The sequence below is a fragment of the Motacilla alba genome, chromosome 4 (assembly GCF_015832195.1).
Source record: "Motacilla alba alba isolate MOTALB_02 chromosome 4, Motacilla_alba_V1.0_pri, whole genome shotgun sequence".
In the NCBI taxonomy this organism is placed as follows: Eukaryota; Metazoa; Chordata; class Aves; order Passeriformes; family Motacillidae; genus Motacilla; species Motacilla alba.
Window position 1 is genome coordinate 23,129,693 of NC_052019.1, and position 19,453 is coordinate 23,149,145.

The 19,453-nt window shown below is 41.3% G+C and overlaps 1 protein-coding gene across 18 annotated transcripts in view; it reads right to left on the reverse strand.

The window, feature by feature from the left end:
• The window catches only part of APBB2 (amyloid beta precursor protein binding family B member 2), a 165,861-nt gene that overhangs the window by 4,614 nt on the left and 141,794 nt on the right, over positions 1-19,453 (reverse strand). For 10 of the 18 annotated variants that reach the window (XM_038136361.1, XM_038136362.1, XM_038136346.1 and 7 more), the window contains 6 exons: positions 11,923-11,928; positions 3,739-3,853; positions 3,095-3,182; positions 1,903-1,986; positions 1,292-1,407; positions 348-527 (listed from right to left, as the gene is read on the reverse strand). In XM_038136361.1, coding sequence (XP_037992289.1) covers positions 348-527; positions 1,292-1,407; positions 1,903-1,986; positions 3,095-3,179 — 465 coding nt within the window. In that variant the 5' untranslated portion in view covers positions 3,180-3,182; positions 3,739-3,853; positions 11,923-11,928. The remainder of the gene's footprint in view (positions 1-347; positions 528-1,291; positions 1,408-1,902; positions 1,987-3,094; positions 3,183-3,738; positions 3,854-11,922; positions 11,929-19,453) is intronic. The other 8 variants (XM_038136358.1, XM_038136349.1, XM_038136356.1 and 5 more) reach the window with 3 other exon arrangements.

A 19,453-nucleotide genomic window follows, 5' to 3' on the forward strand; every position in this document is an offset into this window, starting at 1 on the left:
AGTTACTCTTGAAAAATTATTATTTTCTGGATTTCATAACGCAACTCCAAGCAAAATGGCTTTTCGGCATTAGGTAATTTGTGTAGTGAAAGTAAAGATTTTTAATTTTCATAGATGTTGCAGAGGTTAGGAGAGAAAATAATTAAAGGGGCATTGTTCACTAAGCTGGTGCTTCAAACATTAAATTGTTTGGATTTTAATTGATTAAATATATCATAATATTAATTCCTATTTCTATCTTTTCTCTGTCTTGAAATGAATATAATTACAAATTTGAAAAAATGCTAATTGATGGAGGCAGCGAAAATCTAAAGTGCTATTAGATGCCTTTGAAGAAGCTCACTTACCATACAAGCAGCCTGAACAGCTTCTGATACGTTGCCTGCATTTGGTTCACACCAAAAAACATGGCACTCAAAGTGCTGGTTTCCTGTGTCCATAATGAAGGCGAACGTGTGGATGTCTTTGCCCACTCCCATGAAGGACAGGAACCGCACACGACACTCCACCATGACTTCCTCTTCATTCTGCCCGTGAACCAAAGGGTTGAGCATTACTACTGGATACTCTGTGGAACTTTCAGTTTTGATTAAATGGGAGGATGTCCTGATACAGTATTGTAACTCCTTACTATCTGCATGAGCCAAGCATGCTCAGGCCTGGGCTGGATCTCCCCTTCTAGGCTGTCACCGAGGCTTTGAGCATTACCAAAAACTTTTAAAATGGTGTACATTTTGGAAGCTGCTTGTTTTGTGAAGAAACAAAACAACATGGGTGTAATGACTCCAAAACATGCTCCCCTATCACTGGTGTGTTACAGAGATGTTTGTTTAGTACCTCATCAAGAGGTATATATAAAATACAGCATTAGTAATTCTCACTGTATTAAGCTCTATGGAAAATGCTCTACATTTTCTTCTGTAACACAGATTTTTATATTACTCTTGGTTCCATACCAAGAGTAAGGCAAATGCAATTTGGAATTTAGGATTGCTACTACTTTGGGCTCAACCTACAACATTTTAGGCTCAAAATTCCTAGAAAGGAAAACACTGAATTTAATTATCTAATGAATATTTATCATAATTTATTTCTGAGAACATGCTTGGAATGATAAATAAAACTGAAGCTGATATGAGCAGTAAGAGCCTCTGCAGATTCTGGAAAGAAATAAAATGCAAAATAAGCAAATGAATTTTAGTTTAAATTAACCCTACTAGCATTTCTGTGTTCCTAAATTTCAACACTCATATAATTTTAATTGTGTTTTAAACAACACAGTCTGCCTTACTCTTTCATTGATGACTGTGACAGTAGCATCAGCAACGTTCATGGTAACTGGCAACCAGTCATCTTTGGTAGAGGAAGCCATTAGACTTTCAATGGCACTGTTCAGAGTATCCATTCCTAGAAGAGAATAAAATGCAATACTGAAAATAATATATATAAAGAACAACAGATTTTTTTAATCTTCACACAGCAGTATAGAAAACAGATTGTTCTGGATTCCTTATTAAAATTAATTTGATAATGGAATAAGGTACTATGAAGTTGTATTTCTCCATCTGGAAGACCAAAGCAGGTGCCTCTGGCTTACAAAAAACCAGGATAGCATCTTGTTTAGCTTTTGTGCTGATTCAATTCTTTAGGGCCCTTCTCATTAGTAGCAGAGCTCATATTCAGAGAAAGCCGTGGAAAGAAACTCTGCCTTCTTGGCAGTTCCCAGAATACCCTGTTTGCAAAACACATGTTCATGTGATGCCCTGAATATTAGATATCTTCATGCCTGATTCATGTGACTGAAACAGAAGAGCTGCTACCCTCCAAAAGTCATGCACTGGCAGCTGATGAGCCATTAGAGTTTAAGCAAGGTACTTTGGAATTCACTTAAGTGTTACATACCCACAGGTTTTGCTACAGGTAGCATGCCCAGGTACTGGACGTGAAACTTCTGTACCAGTTCTGTCTTTGGTGTTGGGAAATCTACTGCATGGGAACAAAAGTCAATTTCTATTAATCAGCATTCACAGCAGAAAAAAGCACTTTTATTTAATCAATAATATAAAACTGTTTACCCCTTAAATGTACTCTGAAGGTATTGCATGGATTTAAAGAAATGTTTATTCCTTCTAACAAGAACAAGCCTCAATAATTTCTAAAGGAATTTTTGTTCTATGCTAAGAATAAAATCACATTAGAATGCTGGCATATTAACACACAGAAAATAAAGAAGAATGGGTCTCTAAGATGTATAGACCTAAGTTTCACTGCAACAACCATGTAAAATTTGTGATCTGCTTTAATATCATCCTTGCTAATATGTTAAACACAGTCTCCAAGTAATCAATACTCTGCCTGAACAGTACACATTACACAGACCATTGCACAAGCTGATGTATGGATTAGGAGCAAGATACTCAGTACAAACTGGTGGATCTAGAAGCATATAATTTGCTGTAAAGCTAATGCAAGGTATATTTGTTCTCCTGGAATAGTTTCAAAACAGCAACTACTAAGATATGACAAATAACAGCACACGAAGGCAACTTCCTTCTACCATGCAGTAAAGTGTGCAAAAGCTGGATGACAACCCACTTGCACCCTTGCCTCAGAAATTGCTAAAATAGATGCTGAAACCTAGGAGGAGTACTCCTATGGCACTTCTGAATCCAGGTGAGTAACTGGAGTATATTCTATTTTTAAGGAAGATTTGGCCAACTGGTGCAGTCTCAAGTCAGGAGGTATTTTGATTTGAAAAGACAGTATCCTGAGTAGCCACAAATAAGTACAATTGTATTTGAAACACTTGCATTTCAAAATAAAAGAGGAAATACACAAGTTGACATAACTGAGGAGGACTCCATAACTGTCACCATAACCAAGAAAAATACTTAAAGTAATACAGGAACAGATTACAATCAGTCAGATACATTAATTATAGATTAATGATATAATAGATTATGTTACAGATAAATAAGGAATACACTCCTGACTTCTCCACCCAGCATGCTCCATTTTTGTCAAAATCTGCATCAGAAACAAAACTTATCTAAAACAGGACCATCCTGAGGATACTAGCTGTAACACACAGTACCTTGCAGAGGAACATCAAGGGTGACATTTGTCCTGTCTTGCAATGAGCTGCAGGCCATAGCTTTAGCATTTTTCCGTTCAGCCATAATCTGAAGAAGACAGTAATAATACAGCATTCCAAAAAATATATAGTTTTATACGGCAACTACAATCTACTCCTTTTACAACCTATTTTTGAAATCTGAAATAAGTCAGAGGGTACATGACTAAGCAGGTTATTCTTTTTAAATAACAATTTTAACAGTTAGCAACTATTTTCCCCTATGTCCTGCAGGATAATACCATCGAATAGCACCATTCAAACAAGGTCTGATTTATTTATGCAGTTTAACATCATTGTTTCTTATTAATTGAACCTCTGTGTTCTTTTTCTATTTTGAACCTGCATCTTCTTTATTATTCAGGAAAGCCTTTGGCCTCTATATACACTTGTCAAATCAAAAGCACATATCATCTTCCTCAAATCTAAATGCCCACTCTCCCATAATTCCCATCCATTTGCGTCCTTTCCCTTACAAATTCTCTACACTGTTTCTCGTTGCCAGTTATATAAACAAAACTAACACTGCACTCAACTGCTCATTACATGTATAAGGCTCAGGGACCTCTGAACAGACAAATGCTGCTGATTTTAAATCCACTTGCCTTTGAGCAGATTTCGTGTAAACTTGTAGCAATGGCTTTTGCAGGTGTGTCACATCGAAACACATGACATTTCAATATTCTGGTGTCTTTGTCTCTTGCCACGTAAGCAAAGTCTCTGTGTAAACGAGATAAATGGACACATTGGAAATATGCAAAACAAATTTGATGACATTATATTTCCAAAACTGCTAGTCCTACTTCAGCTTATGTCTCAGTTCTCAAGGTATAAAATACATACCTTCGACAAAGCAGAACTACAAATGTAGTAAACTGTTTACCCATGAAACATATATCTAATCTATAGCATTCAAAAGCTCCATCTATGTAATTCAAAAGCTCATTATGGTTTCCTAACCATGCAACTCACTCAAGTTACAACCTGTAATTCCAAATGCAATTGTAAATAAACAGCAAAATTTACTCAAATATGTTACTGAAGTAGAGAGAGAATTACATATTAAGACAGAAAACATTTGCAGCTCTTAACTGAGAAACAGCATACAACACTGAAGTCAGAGAAAAATCATATTTCAAAGGACTGCATAAAGTGTTTAAAATATGCAGATAGTAATTAGAGATCTGGTTGCATAAGGGAGATGTGAACCTGCTGAGCTTTGCTCACACTAATTGCCCTAAATTTCTGACCTTATTTTTTCAGAAGTTAAATAAAGCTGCCCTACAAAAGGGATTTTTGCACTGTACTGGCTAGTCACCACAGCACAGTATAGCTTTCTAGCATGGATGAAGGTAGTGCCATGACTAGGTTTATTTGTTCTCAGGATGTTTAAGAGTTGGAGCTCTTCTGAAACAGTCCAAGTGATCCATACTGAGCCAGGAAGAAGCCTGGCTTTGCCCAGCTGCCATCCTTGCTATACCAAACTCTCTTTGCTGGTCTTGCACCTCTGCTTTTTCATGTCCTCCAAGCAGCCACAGCTCATTCCCACTTTGTGATCCTCTTACTACCTTCAGATTTCTCTTGGACTTTGCTCCAGCCTCTTATGCCTGAAGTCTCTTTTCAGTGTCTTTCTGCTTTACACATAAATAATTACCAGCAAAGCTCTCAGTTGTGAAGAGATAGGAGGGATATTCCTAAGTCACAGGCCTAGTATAAACTAAAATATTGCTGTATATAAAAGTCTGTAAATATTCTGAGCAGGGTTTAATGTAGCATGGATGGCCAATTTTAAAATTCATTTGAAATGCTCCATGAATTGAAGAATTTTACACTGAAGCTATCCAGGGAGAATCAGAGACTGTGGCAAATGGATTGCTGGCCTTCCTGCTCTGTACAAGACACAGACACTGTCCTGCAGTTAAGTACTGTGCCTGTATCTAATTGAATGGCAGATTTTGCTCTTCATGAGCCCTTGCAATATTGAAGGGCTGCTCAGTAACAGGTACAGGTGGTTGCTCCATCTAAGTGCTTTGCAACCAGAAGCCTGATGAATATTATTAAAAAAAAAAACCAAAAACAACAAACCCAAGCCACACAAAACTATCAGAGCATGAGATCTGAAAGCAATTCCACATGACAGAACCAAGCAGAAACACAGCAAAGCTGGAGGCCCCTCTCCATCTCGCTGCATCCCAGCCTGCAATGGCACACATCTGGGCACAGCAGGGACAGGAGGCAGTGGGGCAGCACGTTCCACCTGAACCCTTCCTGCACGGAGAATGCAGCTCATGGGCTGCACTGGCTGTCTCTGGCTGCAGCACTGCCCTGCCAGCCTGTGACACACAGCATCCTTTGGGACAGTTTCATCTAACCGATCGTGACCTGCAGGAAAAATCACAAAGCAATAATCCAGGAAGGTGCTGTCTATTACAGAGGATGCCCCAAGGCTTCCTCCCCAAGTCCCTTGGCCACAAGAGCTTTTTGGCATGTTGTTCCCTTTTTCTGCACTGCAGGATGCTGAGTTTCAGCTGGAGTCTTGCTCCTGCAAAAAGACTGATGCTTTGGGCTCATCTGGACATGTGTCAAGCCTTGCTTTAGAATGGTTTCCACCTTGCTTAATGCATCAAAATCGGGCTGAAGACTCCTAGCTGGACTCCAGGAGAAGAGGGTATGGATCACCTGTAGCCTATGAAAAACTAGCACCTAAAACAAAGTGCCATATAAAAATCCCCGTGGGATTGGTGGTGGGTGCTGGGAAGTGGCTGCCAGGACCACCTGTTCCACACCTCAGTACTGCACTGCTGCACGCAAGGCTTGTGTCCTGCCCCTCAGCACTTGGTGCTGCAGCTTCTGTAAATATTTCTGCCTGTAATGGTATGCAATCCTAAACAAGGCTGTGTAACACAATTACAGAAGAAAATGACACACCAGCCAGTACAGCAGTTTCAAGTACTGAGAGCGAATAAAACCCTGGTGGTGCTGCAGACTCAAGTGTTTCACTTTAAGTACCTGAACAGCTTGAACAAAGTAAACCAGCTAATCACATTCATGGATTGTGAATATACATAAATGATCAGAGCCTGCATCTACTGAGACAAAGTATGAAATGTGAATTCTTCTAAACCTGTGGTACCACATCACACTCAACCCTGCCAGCACCATCTGTTTTCAAATCATCAATCAAAATTAGCACACAAACCATCCTTCCCCCTTCTGGCAGTGCACAGATAGTCCCACTGATGCCATTAATTCATGGAAGTCACCTAGATGCTTGCATGAGTGGCCCTACATGGCAGCCCAGCAGCCAAGACCTGGAGATGGGATACAGGCTGGCTCCTCCACTGCCAGCAGGAGCCTTCCAGCCCTGCTTCAGGCATTTCTAGGCACCCAGAGAACCGAGTTCAATGGTTTGTCTTGGAGAAGAAAGGTATGGCTTTCTGAGGATTTCAGAGTATCTGCTTCCTACAGCAACAATAAAACTTAGGAAAAGTTTTGTGTTTCCCTACAGAGGATCACAATGGAACAGCTTCCTTTTGTCCAAAGCCTTGAATCCCAAGTAAGGCAGAAGACCAGCCTCCAATTCTTCCTCCACTTCAGATCCCTTCTGGGTTGCTTCATCTATAAACCTTCATTTGACTGCAGCTCACTGGAAGCTGATTAACATTTAAGTAAGATTTATGTGCAACAGGCCCCTGGGATAATGAAGAAGTGCTGAGCAACGTGTTTGCAATAGAAATTTATGGAAAAGGGCAAATGCCTCCTCTTACCACTCCCCTATCTTTCCATTCTGCTAGGAAAATGAGCAAAAAAAGAAATGAAAAAGCCATTACAAAGCCCACAGCTGGACAGAGAGCTAGCACAGGGTTGACATCACATCTCACCCAGCTGGATCAGTCTCTGTCTCCATAGGGTGTGTGTGCACATGAAATTGGTGGGATCTGAATGACAGCTCCTGGTAAAATTTCATTCCATGTCACTGGGGAGAGCAGCAAGCTGTTTAGTGGGAGAATGATGTTGCAAACAAAGCTGTATACTCTTGAAATTTTATAACACAAGTGCAACACTTCAGTTGATACAGGATCACAGAGAAGAAGTACTGCATAGAAGGTAATTAAAAATTTTAAAAGATCATTTGCACACATACTACATCCTCCACTAATAACTTTCCAGTTATAGGAACTGGATATAAATCAGTAATCTGGACAAAAGCCAGAAAAACAAAAACATAGATAAGAATTACTTTGTGCAAGAGTGGGTAAGACTGGTTCTGCTGAACAGTTAAAAATTGGTAGCAATTTATTTTGAAAGAATACAGAACTAGAGAAAGACATTTAAAAAGCAATTTTGAGAGTTGAAAAGACAATGTAAGGTGCTAAGTAGAAGGGAATTTAATTTCTATTTGCTCTTTTACTCTCTTTAATTGGCAAATGCCTACAGTCATTGACTAAACCTTAGATAATCATACCTATTTAACACCTGGCTAAGCATCACTTAGCTGCTCAACCTTGGATGAATATAATCACATTAAAAGCAATTTATGCTAATGCTGTCCTGTTTGAGTAGCAGTTATAACCATTTGCCACTATTAGGCTAAAGTCCTAGGAGGCGTCCCAATTAAGTGCAGCCTAGAAGAGTAGCACATCCTCCATTACCTTCTCACATTAAACTTATTTCTTCAAAAGACTGTAGAAGAATGTAGAATTGACTGAATCCTCTTTGGTTAAAAACCCCTACCATTCTAGCCTTAAAGTATGAAATAAAATTTTTTACTCTTCTCAATAAAATTAAATTGCTGCTGTTTAAAACACCTACATTAAAATGATACACATGCAGGAAAATGTACATTTCTTTCCAGATTTAAGTATTACAAATTACAATTGAACCACAAAATTATATTCTCTGGGTTTAAAATTGAAATTCATTGAAATTCTTGATTGAAATTCATCCAGAATAGCCTACAGGAGATGCTTTCTCTGTACTGGTGTACAGACTTCTGTAACTGCAGGGTCAGGGAACAGATATGCCAGGCTGTGGGGAAGCCATCTCCTGAGTCTGTATCTTCCAGGCTTCACTTTGCTTTCCTGCAAACAGCTCACCAGAGACTTATGAAAGCAGGAAACACAAAAGGGAGAGCAGCCACCTCTGCAGCAGAGCAGGGTCAGAGGCACCTGGCAGGGGGTTGACATTCACTCTCAGGACTTGAATGTCCATGGGAGCAGAGGAGGAGAAAAGCAAGAGAAGGAAAAGGAGGCACATGATAAAAGCAGGTCAATATAATGCCATCAAGACTATCCTTGGGTGGGGTTTTTCCATGACACACAAATATTCTAGTATCATAAATGGCAGAGAAGGTGCAAGAAAGGTGCTCAGATGAGGTGCAAGAAACCCTGCAGTAATACGTATGTTAGAAATTACATATCCTCTGGATTAACATTTCAGGCTTTTGATCCAGGCTTCTTGTTCATATAGGAGAAAGGAGAATGGCTTATGGCTGAAATAATGCCTGTGACTCTGTTCAGTCCACTTGTTTTTTTATTATGGTCCCACCAAGGAACTTGCAAAGTTAGGGAGAAAAATCCAAAGGTAAGAAAACCATAACTAGATGAAACAAGAAGCATTCACAAACACTGCAAAATCTGTAGTAAAAACACTGTAAAATCTTTACTGAGGACCTTTCAACTACCAGATACCAGACAGATACCAAGTGAAACCACTGCTTCCCTTCCACCTGTTCCAAATGAAACTCATAGCCCCTTCTCCAGGTGAATATACACCCAACACTTTGGAATCAAATCCTGCAGGAGGACGAGGAAGAAAAATAACTATTCCCAAGAGTCTTCTCCTTCCCATTTCTCTTATACAGTAGCCACATGTACCCTTTTCTCCTCGGTGATGAGAGCTGGAAGTGATGTGGGGGAGAAAGAATTTTCCCTGTGTTTCTGACAGTTGCTGGAAATCCTGAACACACATGAGAACCTTCCATTTTTCTTCACTCCAAGTGCTTCACCTCACAGAGCTCCTCCACCTCTTTAGCTACTCTCCAGCTACAGCACACTTGGCCACCATGACATTACCCTGGTGACGAATTTTTCATCCAAGTAGTTAAAATGCCCTCCCCAAGAAGAGGGAGGGAGACTTTTGGGAGACTTTTCTTATTTCAGTTTTCACACAATTTGAAAATTGATTTCCTTGCAGCAAAACATCACTTCTGCATTTTAATGAATTCCCCTCAAATGGTCTGGCATTCGCAGAGTGTAGCTTGTTTTTCTAATTCAAGCATAAAGTTTGTAGGGTAAATTATCCCCTGCTGAAAGGCTGTTTGTTTCATTCCTTGATAATGTCACTTGCTAACTCTGAAGGAGGAGCTATGGCTACTTTGTGTGATACTCAGAGGCTTTAATCTGGCAGCCCTAAAACTCACAGCTGCTGGTTTCTCTTTGATGTCTTATCATCGCCACAGTTCTGTGTGCTTCCAAAATTTGTTAAAACCCTCTCAGAGCTGATACGTCTGATACGCAGCTCAGCCCTTCAGAGCCCAGCACTTCCAAGCCTGAAGCATTTGCATGACTTTCACTCCAATTTCCTTCCTGCAGCCTGATGCTTAGGCAGCTGCAAAAGCTGGTCCCCAAGAGGGGCTTTCAGGGTCTCAGTGCTGCCTGCCACCTTCTCTTGTGCCCAGGAGACAGGAGCCCTGTCAGCCTCACCAGCATGAAAGGTGGCTCTGAGATGTTACAAAGCATTTCCCTCTCTATTACCAAGGGTTTTATTCTACTCCTGCAGAGGGCCACAGGTTTGCATCAACTGGAGTCACGTCAAAGTGCAATTGTCCAGATCCATGAGCTCTGTTAGCACAGTGACAACAGTACAGATTGTACAGCTGAAATGTATGTCCCATGTTGGTCCTCCTTCCCAGCCTCGCCTCGCAATCACACGGCCAAAGCACCACCTCATGGCAAGAGGGACACTCTGTCACGTGTGCCATGGTCACCACCAGGGAGATGCCCTAGGAACTGAGCTCTTGTAGGATTGGCAGCCCAAGGAAGCCCAGATAACACTATGGCACATCCAGCTGGGGCCTGGGGGTCAGTCAGACAGGGCGTACTGCTGCTCACCAACTGCTAGACAGGCATGGCAAACTCAAAATTCAATCAGTAGCTTAGACTTCTGCTTGTTTTATAGATGGGTTTAACAAAAGACAGAACTTTTGGACAGATAGTATGAAAAATCACTGCCCACTGACTTGGTCAACACAGATTTTTTCAGGGTGTTATGTTGGTATTTTCCTTAACTACTTCACAATATTTTGGAAATGTGCAGGGGGCTGCCTTCCTACCCTTGTGCAGCAGTTTTCAAAGAAAAGGCACAGAAATGAGGTCGTTTTTCAAGGCCATTATAGTTGCTGCTTTTCCCTGGAAGCATTGTAAAGGGTGGTTTAACTCCTCAGGATGGCCAGCATGATGAATCCTGACTTTCATTAAGTAAATGAATGTGTTATTGTGCCTGTGAACCTCTGAACAGCCTCTTTGCAGCAGATCCTGTAAATTTGACTTTGACAAATTAGTATTTAGATATTTTTGACAATGCTTCTGTCTTCCAGATCTAATTGGAAGACATGGGCTTTTGTTTAAAAGGAATATTTAAAGATTTAATAAAGAAATACATCAAGTTGAGATGCTCAAAGCTCTATAACTGATTTAACTGAAGACAGAAGACTACAGCAGAATGGTTAATTTCTCCAGTGTGATTTGTTTTATAAGCAAGGCTTCCCAGTTCTCCTTTGTTCTTTATTATTCAGACAGAGAACACAGCAGTTGTGCACAGACACTACACACGAATCTGCTTGAAGCACATTTTGCCAGTGCTAGGCTGGAAGGATCATTGCTCTCCACACTCATGAAACCTACATTAGACTGCAAAACCATAATCAAGAAAGTTCAAATATTTCCCTAGGCCAACACTGCCTGAAGAATTGATTAAAAAAAAGTCAGGCCTGGAAACCATTCTCATTATATTCCACAAAGCAAACATGAGGAATGGTCTGCATCTCTAAACCACATTCCTTCCACCCAGTCCCACTTTCAAGATTTTGCAATTTAGAAGAGCAAACAAACCCCAAATCTCATCTGAGGGATTCAATTCTATTGCTAAGAGCCTTTGGAGTGGCTGCAGCCCTTGTGCTGCAAAGCACCTGACTACAATGCCTTAGTGTCTGTGCTGCCATGAAACAGGAAGCATTGTAGAGAATTCCAAACGATCCCTTTGTACATCCAAACAAATCAAACGGGCTGGGGACAACTTTTCTTCAAACTTAAAATACAAGCAAGCAACCCAGACAGACTGGAAACAAATACCAAAAATAGAAAATAAACGTTTACTTTTTCAAGTCTTGCTAAACTTAGCTCTGAAATCCCCTGCTCTCAGGATCATGTTTTTTCAATTTTTTAAATAAAAGCTGAGATTTTAACACTGTCTTGCATTTCAGATTCCAGAAAACACCATCATCTGAATTTAATCCCAAGAGCAGAAGCAAATAGTAAGACCCACTGCACCGCATGATTTTAAACTGTTCTATTATTAGAGGGTTTGGGGCCTGAGGAAAAAAAAACCCCAAACAACCAACAGCCAGTATCAATTGGACAATTCTGTTAACAGCAAATTGAAAAGGTGACAGATATGAATTTACTCATTTAAGTTGAGCTTCTGTTCACTGATACAAGCAAACCAATACAACATTTTCCAGTGCATGCCGGAAGGATAAACACAAAAATGGAAAAATGAAAATAATTTACCTCTCTCTGAATCCAGGGAAGCATGAAGAAACAGAAAGAGCAAGTTAGAAAGCACTCAAGCAGACAGAGCTCCACCATATGACAGGAGAAGGCAGCTGAAAAGTGCTGCACATTTAACATCCACTGTTTGTTTGTAGCACAGTGTATCTGAGCATACGGCCACTATTTCCTCTCGACACCTTTTTTTCATTGAGTCTTGTTGCTCTGAAGTTTGTATTTTTGGAAACATGCAATGAAGCCAATAGGCATCAGCTGAATTCAGTGAGGCAGTGCAGACATATCAACAGTGGGAGGTAATAAAGCTTAAAATACCATACAGAAGTCTGGGAAGTAGTATGCAGAAAGTATAAATAGACACAGAAAGTGCATGAACCCTCCTTCTTCCAAAATAACACTTTCTATAGCAGACACTGACAAAAGAAACAAGAACAATTCTTCAGGTTGTGCAAACCTTACACAGCTTAAACTCAAAGAGTAGAAAGCAGGCTGTGCAAACCTTACATTGTTTAAACTCAAAGAGAAGAAAGATTGTCATCAGTCTTTTAAATGCCTCTTCCAAACACTCGTGCCCCAAGGTCACCTGGGGTCCTCTGAAAGTTGCACCCTGAAGAAGTGACAGCATGGGGAACAACCTTCCATGAGCACTGAACTGAAGCCAGGATGCATAAAATCACCACACACCTTCATTTCTAAAACACTTCAGCAACCACTAACTTTTGGTATGACTTAACCAACATCCCTTTCCCACAGGAGAAGGCAGACAGGAGAGGCACAAGCTTCCCTGGCTGGTGGCTGCCCTTCTGCCCCCTCCCTGTCCCCAGACCTGCTCTGCCTCCTGCCCTGAAGCCCTGGAGGAGGCTCCCTGCAAGTGCTGGCACCTACCACAGCCTGCTGCCCTCCAGGTCATGGCAGCCACCAGGAAATCCCAGCAGGGTGGGCTGCCAGGGACACGAAACCCCAGCAGGGTGGGCTGCCATGGACACGAAACCCCAGCAGGGTGGGCTGCCATGGACACGTGTGCCTCTGCAGCTTGTCCTGGGAGGAAAGCCCAGTTCCCTGGGATGTTACCACAACTGGGCTGGGCTGGGGAAGGATGCGGGCTGCTGCCTGATTCTTTGCACCTCTCTTTAAACACTGGACATCACTCTATGCAAGGCATAGTGTCTCTACAGGGATAATGGCCATTCTCAGGAGATAGCTACTTAGTCCTATCTCCCACTCCCGCCTCCTGCATGCACCTCACAACTTCCCTTTATTAAGAAGGGCTTATCTCTAGTGAGCATCTGTCTGAGCATGGTTCATACACTGTGTGCAAAAATGTGGGACCCTCCATCATTCCAGGCTCTTGGAAAAAAAAAAAGAAAAAAAGAGAAGTGGAGTAGAAAAATCATCATGTAGCAAGTAATAAGGCTAGGATTAAAGACAGCACACTGAAGGGAAGGGATCCAATTCCCATTAGACATGTCATGTCAGCAAGCTTGCAGCAATTGATCTGTTGCTTAGAAATGGCTTAGAGAATAGATCTGGAACAAACATAAGTTTTCTAAGGCAGGTTTTAGCTAGACATGCATATGGCTCCCTAATGCATCTGTCCAAAATGGATGTGTATGCATACAACTAGAGATCTAATTTTTTCTCATGTTGAGATGAAACCTCTCCTGTTGCAATTTGTACCCACTGTCCCTTGTAATAATCTCCATGTGGCTCCTTGTGACGAGCAGGAATTCACTGCAACAACCTCTCACATGGACAAGTCAGAGCTCCATCACAGGAGGTTTCACTTGACAGGGTGCTAGACTATTTCATTTAGGTTCCCCTTCCCATAAATGGCTGGATCAGATGGTCTTTTCATAGTCCTTCCAATCTGGGCTGTTCTATGATTCTATGAAAGCAGCCAAGTTGGAAAAAATATCTATATTTACAAATGTAATGGACTTTCCCAGAAATTTTACAACAGATGCATGAAACTTAGCTTCATTGTAAAGAAGAAACACATGGTGCTCTTCTCCACTCCTGTCATACACTGACCTGGGAGTTTCCCCTTTTCAATATCCAATGGTGACCTGTGTGGATCTCCCCAGCCAAAACCCCACTCACTCCTTTGCTTCAGCTCCATGGGCTTTCTACTGGGCTTTGCAGGATCAGCAAGCACTTCAACTATTGCTAACATTTTATAAAACAAAGGGTTAAAATCTCAACCTTACAAATATTGGAAGTCTTTCAAACCTAAACACTGTTGATACTATGTGCCAGTGCCAATACAAAAATCAGAATTGAAAAAGTAGTATCATTTCACTTTCTGCAAAAACACAGTGTTTCTAAGTTGTATGAGGAGTAAAACATATACGATTTTCTTTGTCCATTAATCACTGACTTTATATGAAGTAGACAAAGAGAGATTTCCATCTCTCAGAAAAAGCATTATACCGGAGAAACTGTCCTGTAACTTAGACACAGACTGGGGGGAGGACAGGAAAAGGAATGCCTCAGAGACTCAAAACATGACCTGCTGGAGCAAACTCTGAAAGGGAGATCTGTTAATTCCCCAATTGTTATGCAAGATACAACTGGACAGAACAATCACCACTGCAGCTGCCAGCCCAGAGAAAAGAGCACTGAAGGAAATTCAGGAAGGTGAGAGAAAAACAAGCAACTGAGCTGCTGGACTTCCTCAGGCAGGGAGAAAAGAGTGGGGCTCTGGCTGCTGGGCTGCCGTGGCATGCATACGAATCAGGGGAGGCTACCTCCTGCTTCTAACCAGTTAATTACAGCTTTGCAATTAACCCAACAACTTCTTGTAGAGTGCCTTGCAATTCATTATTTTCATACAAAAGACTATTTGCCTGTATTCTCTTTACATTCTAGTAGCTCAAATACGGTTGAATAATTTACCTTTAAACTTAAATAAACAAATTTTTACAGAACCGCTCCAAGGCTAAAAAGTAGATATGGAGAGTTTCAGTTCAAGTGGCAGATTTTGTTGATTGCTCCAAGTGCCAGAAATGCTGCAAGAGCAGCTGTACAAGAGCTTCGGTGTGGTGCCCTACATATCCCTTTCCAAGCTGACTGAGTTAAAACTGGTCAAGCCAGAGCCTGCCAATAACCTGGGAAGACAATCCCCAGAAAATTGTGTCAGGGCTGCTACACAGGATTTGAGATTCATTTCTGAGGGGAAAAGGCCAAGACCAAGAAAAACAGCCCATGACCTTCCAGCCTGCAGAAGTGTGAGAAAGGAGCAAACCCCAAGAGGACACTGCCTTCCAGGGAAGGTGGTGACAGTCTCTTCCTCCCCATCACTTCTGCCAGGCTCATTTATTCCAGGTTGTTTTCTGATTAGTGCCTTTAGGGACAGAGCAATACTGAAGGAGCACCTGCCTCCCTGATCCCTGCTGCCCTCCAGAGTCCCCAAGCCCAGGGATGCAGTGGAGGCAGCCGACTTGTAGAGTGCTGTAACTGATGGGGCACTGCTTGAGTACAAGACCATTCCTTGTTTCAAACTGTGTCCTGGGGGCTGACACTGATGTGCAATGCCCACCCCACAAGCAGAAGGATGATGGAAATTTCACTGAGAGGTGAATGAGCACCCTTTGACATGGTGCTCATGAGGCTCTGTCTGCACTTCTGCATGCAAGTTTGGGCTCACCAATCCATGGAGAGTGACAAACTGGGGCCAGCCCAGCTGTGGACAACCAAGGCTGTAGGAGCCATGCTTGTTTAGCCTGGAGATGAGGTGGGCTTGTTTAGCCTGGGGACAAGCTAATGGGAGAGGATCTAATTAATGTCTCCCACTTGCTTATGGGAGGGTTTAAAAAATAGAGCAAACCCAAGTTTCTTTTCCAAGAGAGTGGGAAAACCCAGAGCTATATACTTACTCTAAGAGACTGCACTCTGCTCTTGGAGCCTTTGAAATATCAACCTGAAGTGGCTCTGAGGTAATCCTGAACCCTGCCCGGGTGTGGGCAGGAGGCTGCTCTAGCTGACCTGTTGCAGTCTGTTCCAGGGCAACTTTTCTCCCCTGGCTCTGTAACAGAAACACCTCCAAGCACAGCTCTGAGATGTCTGTACTGAGGGACATGGTGCTGCTGTGCTTCTGCAGATGACCAACCTATGGGACTGTGGCAAGAGGGAAGAACGAAGCTGGCAGGGGTGAAACAACATGCCCAAGAGCCTCAGCAGCTCAGGTGCCCCACACATCCAACCCTGTGGCAGGGACAGCAGGAGCTGTCCTGGGCTCCAATTACTCCACAGTGGCTACTGTTGTGTCTTTTGCTTCAACAAGGGCCACTGTGAGACTACAATGGGATGGAGAGCAAATCACACCGAAACTCCTGACAGGTTTTGGTTTTGTCACCTCCAAAAAGGTATTTAAGGATCGAGTGATGTTCTCATGCTTGGATGATGTTATAGTGTGGCACTGCACTGCACATAGGCCTGGCAAAGTGTTAGGAGCTTAATCCCTTGTACCTGGCAGAAGTCTACAGCCCAAGCATTTTGTGACTGATGCATTCAGCTAACTTTGTGAAGACACAGTTAACACTTCACACCTCTTCATTCCTGTAGCTTCCCCTGGAGTCTGGCATACTGCAACTTCCTCAGTTATCTTTTTTAAGCAGATCAAAAAAAAAAAAAAAGTGTTAACTATACCATAAAGAGCTACAAAGGTCTGCCCTGCAACTTCCATGGTCACTCAACATTTTCACATGGGCCTACACAGACCAGCACCACCCCTGACCATCTCTCTTCCTAAGAGATAACAGATAACAACCCCTTGAAAAGTCTTTGCTGTCAATTACCATAGAGTTTTAATGGAGTAAAACATATTTAACTTGATAAAAAATTACAGTCCACTGCATGAGCCTTTCATCTTTATTTACAGTTACAAGTATTTGCCTGAGCACATCCTCTGAGGCACAGAGGAGGCCCTATTCTGGTTCTCTAATTTCTAATTACAAAGTCTAGTAGCACTGAATGCAACAAAATCCCTATGTAAAATGTAGTTACACCTCAAGAACACAACAGAAAAAAATAAAGGAAACAACCTTCATTTCTGTGCATTTGAAAGCCTCCTGTTGCTTAGAGAATGATTATGTCTTTCACTTTTGTATGCCATTAGAGAAATAGTTTCTTTTAATGAAAGGGAAATAGCTGTGGTTTATAATTTTTCTAAGAGTTTGGTAGCTTTTTAACAGGGTTTTTTGTTTATTTTGTTTTGTTTGGTTGTGTGTGGGTTTTTGCTTTTTGTTTTGTTTTGTTTGTTTGTTGGTTTTGGTTGTTTTTGGTTTTTTTTTAAGTAGTCCTTAAGCCTTTTGTCTCCCAACAAGTATTGAAATTGCAGACTATTCCAACAGACTGGTCTTGAGTTTCTGGGTCCCTGCCATCACCAGGATGAAGACTGAGTAGAATTACAACTAATGCTTTCTGCATGAATCCCCTGTTCATTGTGGGCCAGATTGTGCCATCAATTTTTAAGCAACACTCCACTGGTAGCAAAGAAGAGCTCTGCTTAAAAATTGATGGCTTGATCTGGCATTCTGTTGCTAATTATATATTATGAAGCCTACTATAACCTAATCAGATTCTATTTTTAAAATTAAAAAAAAAATTAGGCACCCTGACAAATCCACGTTTTGTAAAGACTAAATTTTACTCTTAAAACCAGAAGAGTTTGTTTTTCAGTACAGATTTTCTGAATCAGTAAGCCCCACTTATTGGAGCTTTTGTCATTTTGTCAGGCATCAATGTGACATCTGGCTATGCAACTATGAAAGTTCCATAGTTTGGTATCTGACAGCCAAGCTTGGTTCCTTGTTATTCTTAAGCCCTCTCCATAAATAAGCAACCTCAGGTCATTTTGCCATTCCTTCAGGGTTTCCCTCATCTGCACACACTCAGTGACTGAAAACCTGAGACTAGAGAGTGGGTGCACTTAGAGCCCCCGGAAGCACACAGCCACCCCAGGTGCCTCCTCTCCTGATGTAAACCAGCAACATCTTCCATAATACACTGCAGATCATTTCCTTCTCACGAGGACATGCTGGCTTGTTAGGGAAAACAAACACATTTCTGGAAGCACGGAAAGAATGTTGAACAGCAGGCCACCTTTCCCCCAAACCACCAGAGCACCATTTAAGATGGATTGGTTGGATATTCCCAGGCAACCAGCAGCAGGACAAGAGGACACTGTCTAAAGCTGCACCAGGGGAGGTTTAGGTCAGATATTTAGGAAGAAGTTCTTCGCAGGAAGGGTGACTGGGCATTGGAATGGGCTGCCCGGGGAGGTGGTGGAGTCACTGTCCCTGGGGGTGTTTAAGGCAGGACTGGATGCGGCGCTCAGTGCCGTGCTGTGGCTGACAAGGCGGTGATGGGTCACAGCTCGGACTTGATGATCTCAGAGGTCTTTTCCAACCTACTTGATTCTGTGATCTCTGATATACTAATTTCTGGTTCAAGTGATTAAACAATTACTAAATTAAGCCATAAAAGTATTTCCAATTTAGGAAAATTCTTAAAATGTATAAAGAAGGTTTTAACATCACATCAACATCAAAATATTACCAAAAAAAAAAAAAAAAAAAGGAAAAGGTTATGTTGTGTCATTTGGCAGACACCAATAAAAGTTCTGGGACATGCCAGTTATTTTCTAACAGGTGGAAATGAAACAGAACATTTTTTACTGACTTGATATCCCTGATTTAGAACTGTTACATTTCAGAGCTGACCTATATTAACTTGATCAAGAGAATAAGGCTATCACAGCAAATTTAAGCTTTACAGTGCACTTGAATCAATACTAGCATTCTAATATCAACTCTGTCAGAACTTTGTCCACTGCAACAGTTTTACTTCATGTCATGAACTACAGGAAACTGTGAATTATGAATCAGAAAGCCTTGCTGAATTCCCAACAGACTGCAACAATACAAGAAATACCACAGACCTTCAATACGCACCTTGATTATCTAAAATACTAAATCAAATGGTTTGTTCTCCATCTCTATTACAACTGATCTGTGTTTAGAATTTCCTCACAGAAAGGGTTTATGTATATACATCCACTTGTTGTAAAGGGGAAAACTAACCGGTACTTAAAAAAAGAAAAACTAAAACTAAAAAAACCAACCAACCAACCAAACAAATACCTTAAAAAATTATAACTGGTATTCCATAAGAAAACCCCACTATCTTTTCCTTTCTGTCTTTTAAATTCTTATGAAAATAAATAGGCCACTTTTTACTGAGAAATGCTCCAGGGCTAAATAATGTTCTTTTCCTCACTCACAAGTTGTTATAATTACATTAACCACAAAGCAACAGCTACAAGAACGTAATTAAAGCCATAGTTTTAAAAGATGAAACAGATCATGTACTCCCCTCATAGACTCAGCTATCCTTTACGAAAGCAAAAATTACTGCACAGAACAGGGAGAGCAATGAGGTTCCATAACATGCAAGAAACCTAACTGAAGAGTGAAGCTGCTGAGTTTAAAGAAAAAGATAAATGTGCTTGTCTCTCTTCCTTCCCCATGCACCC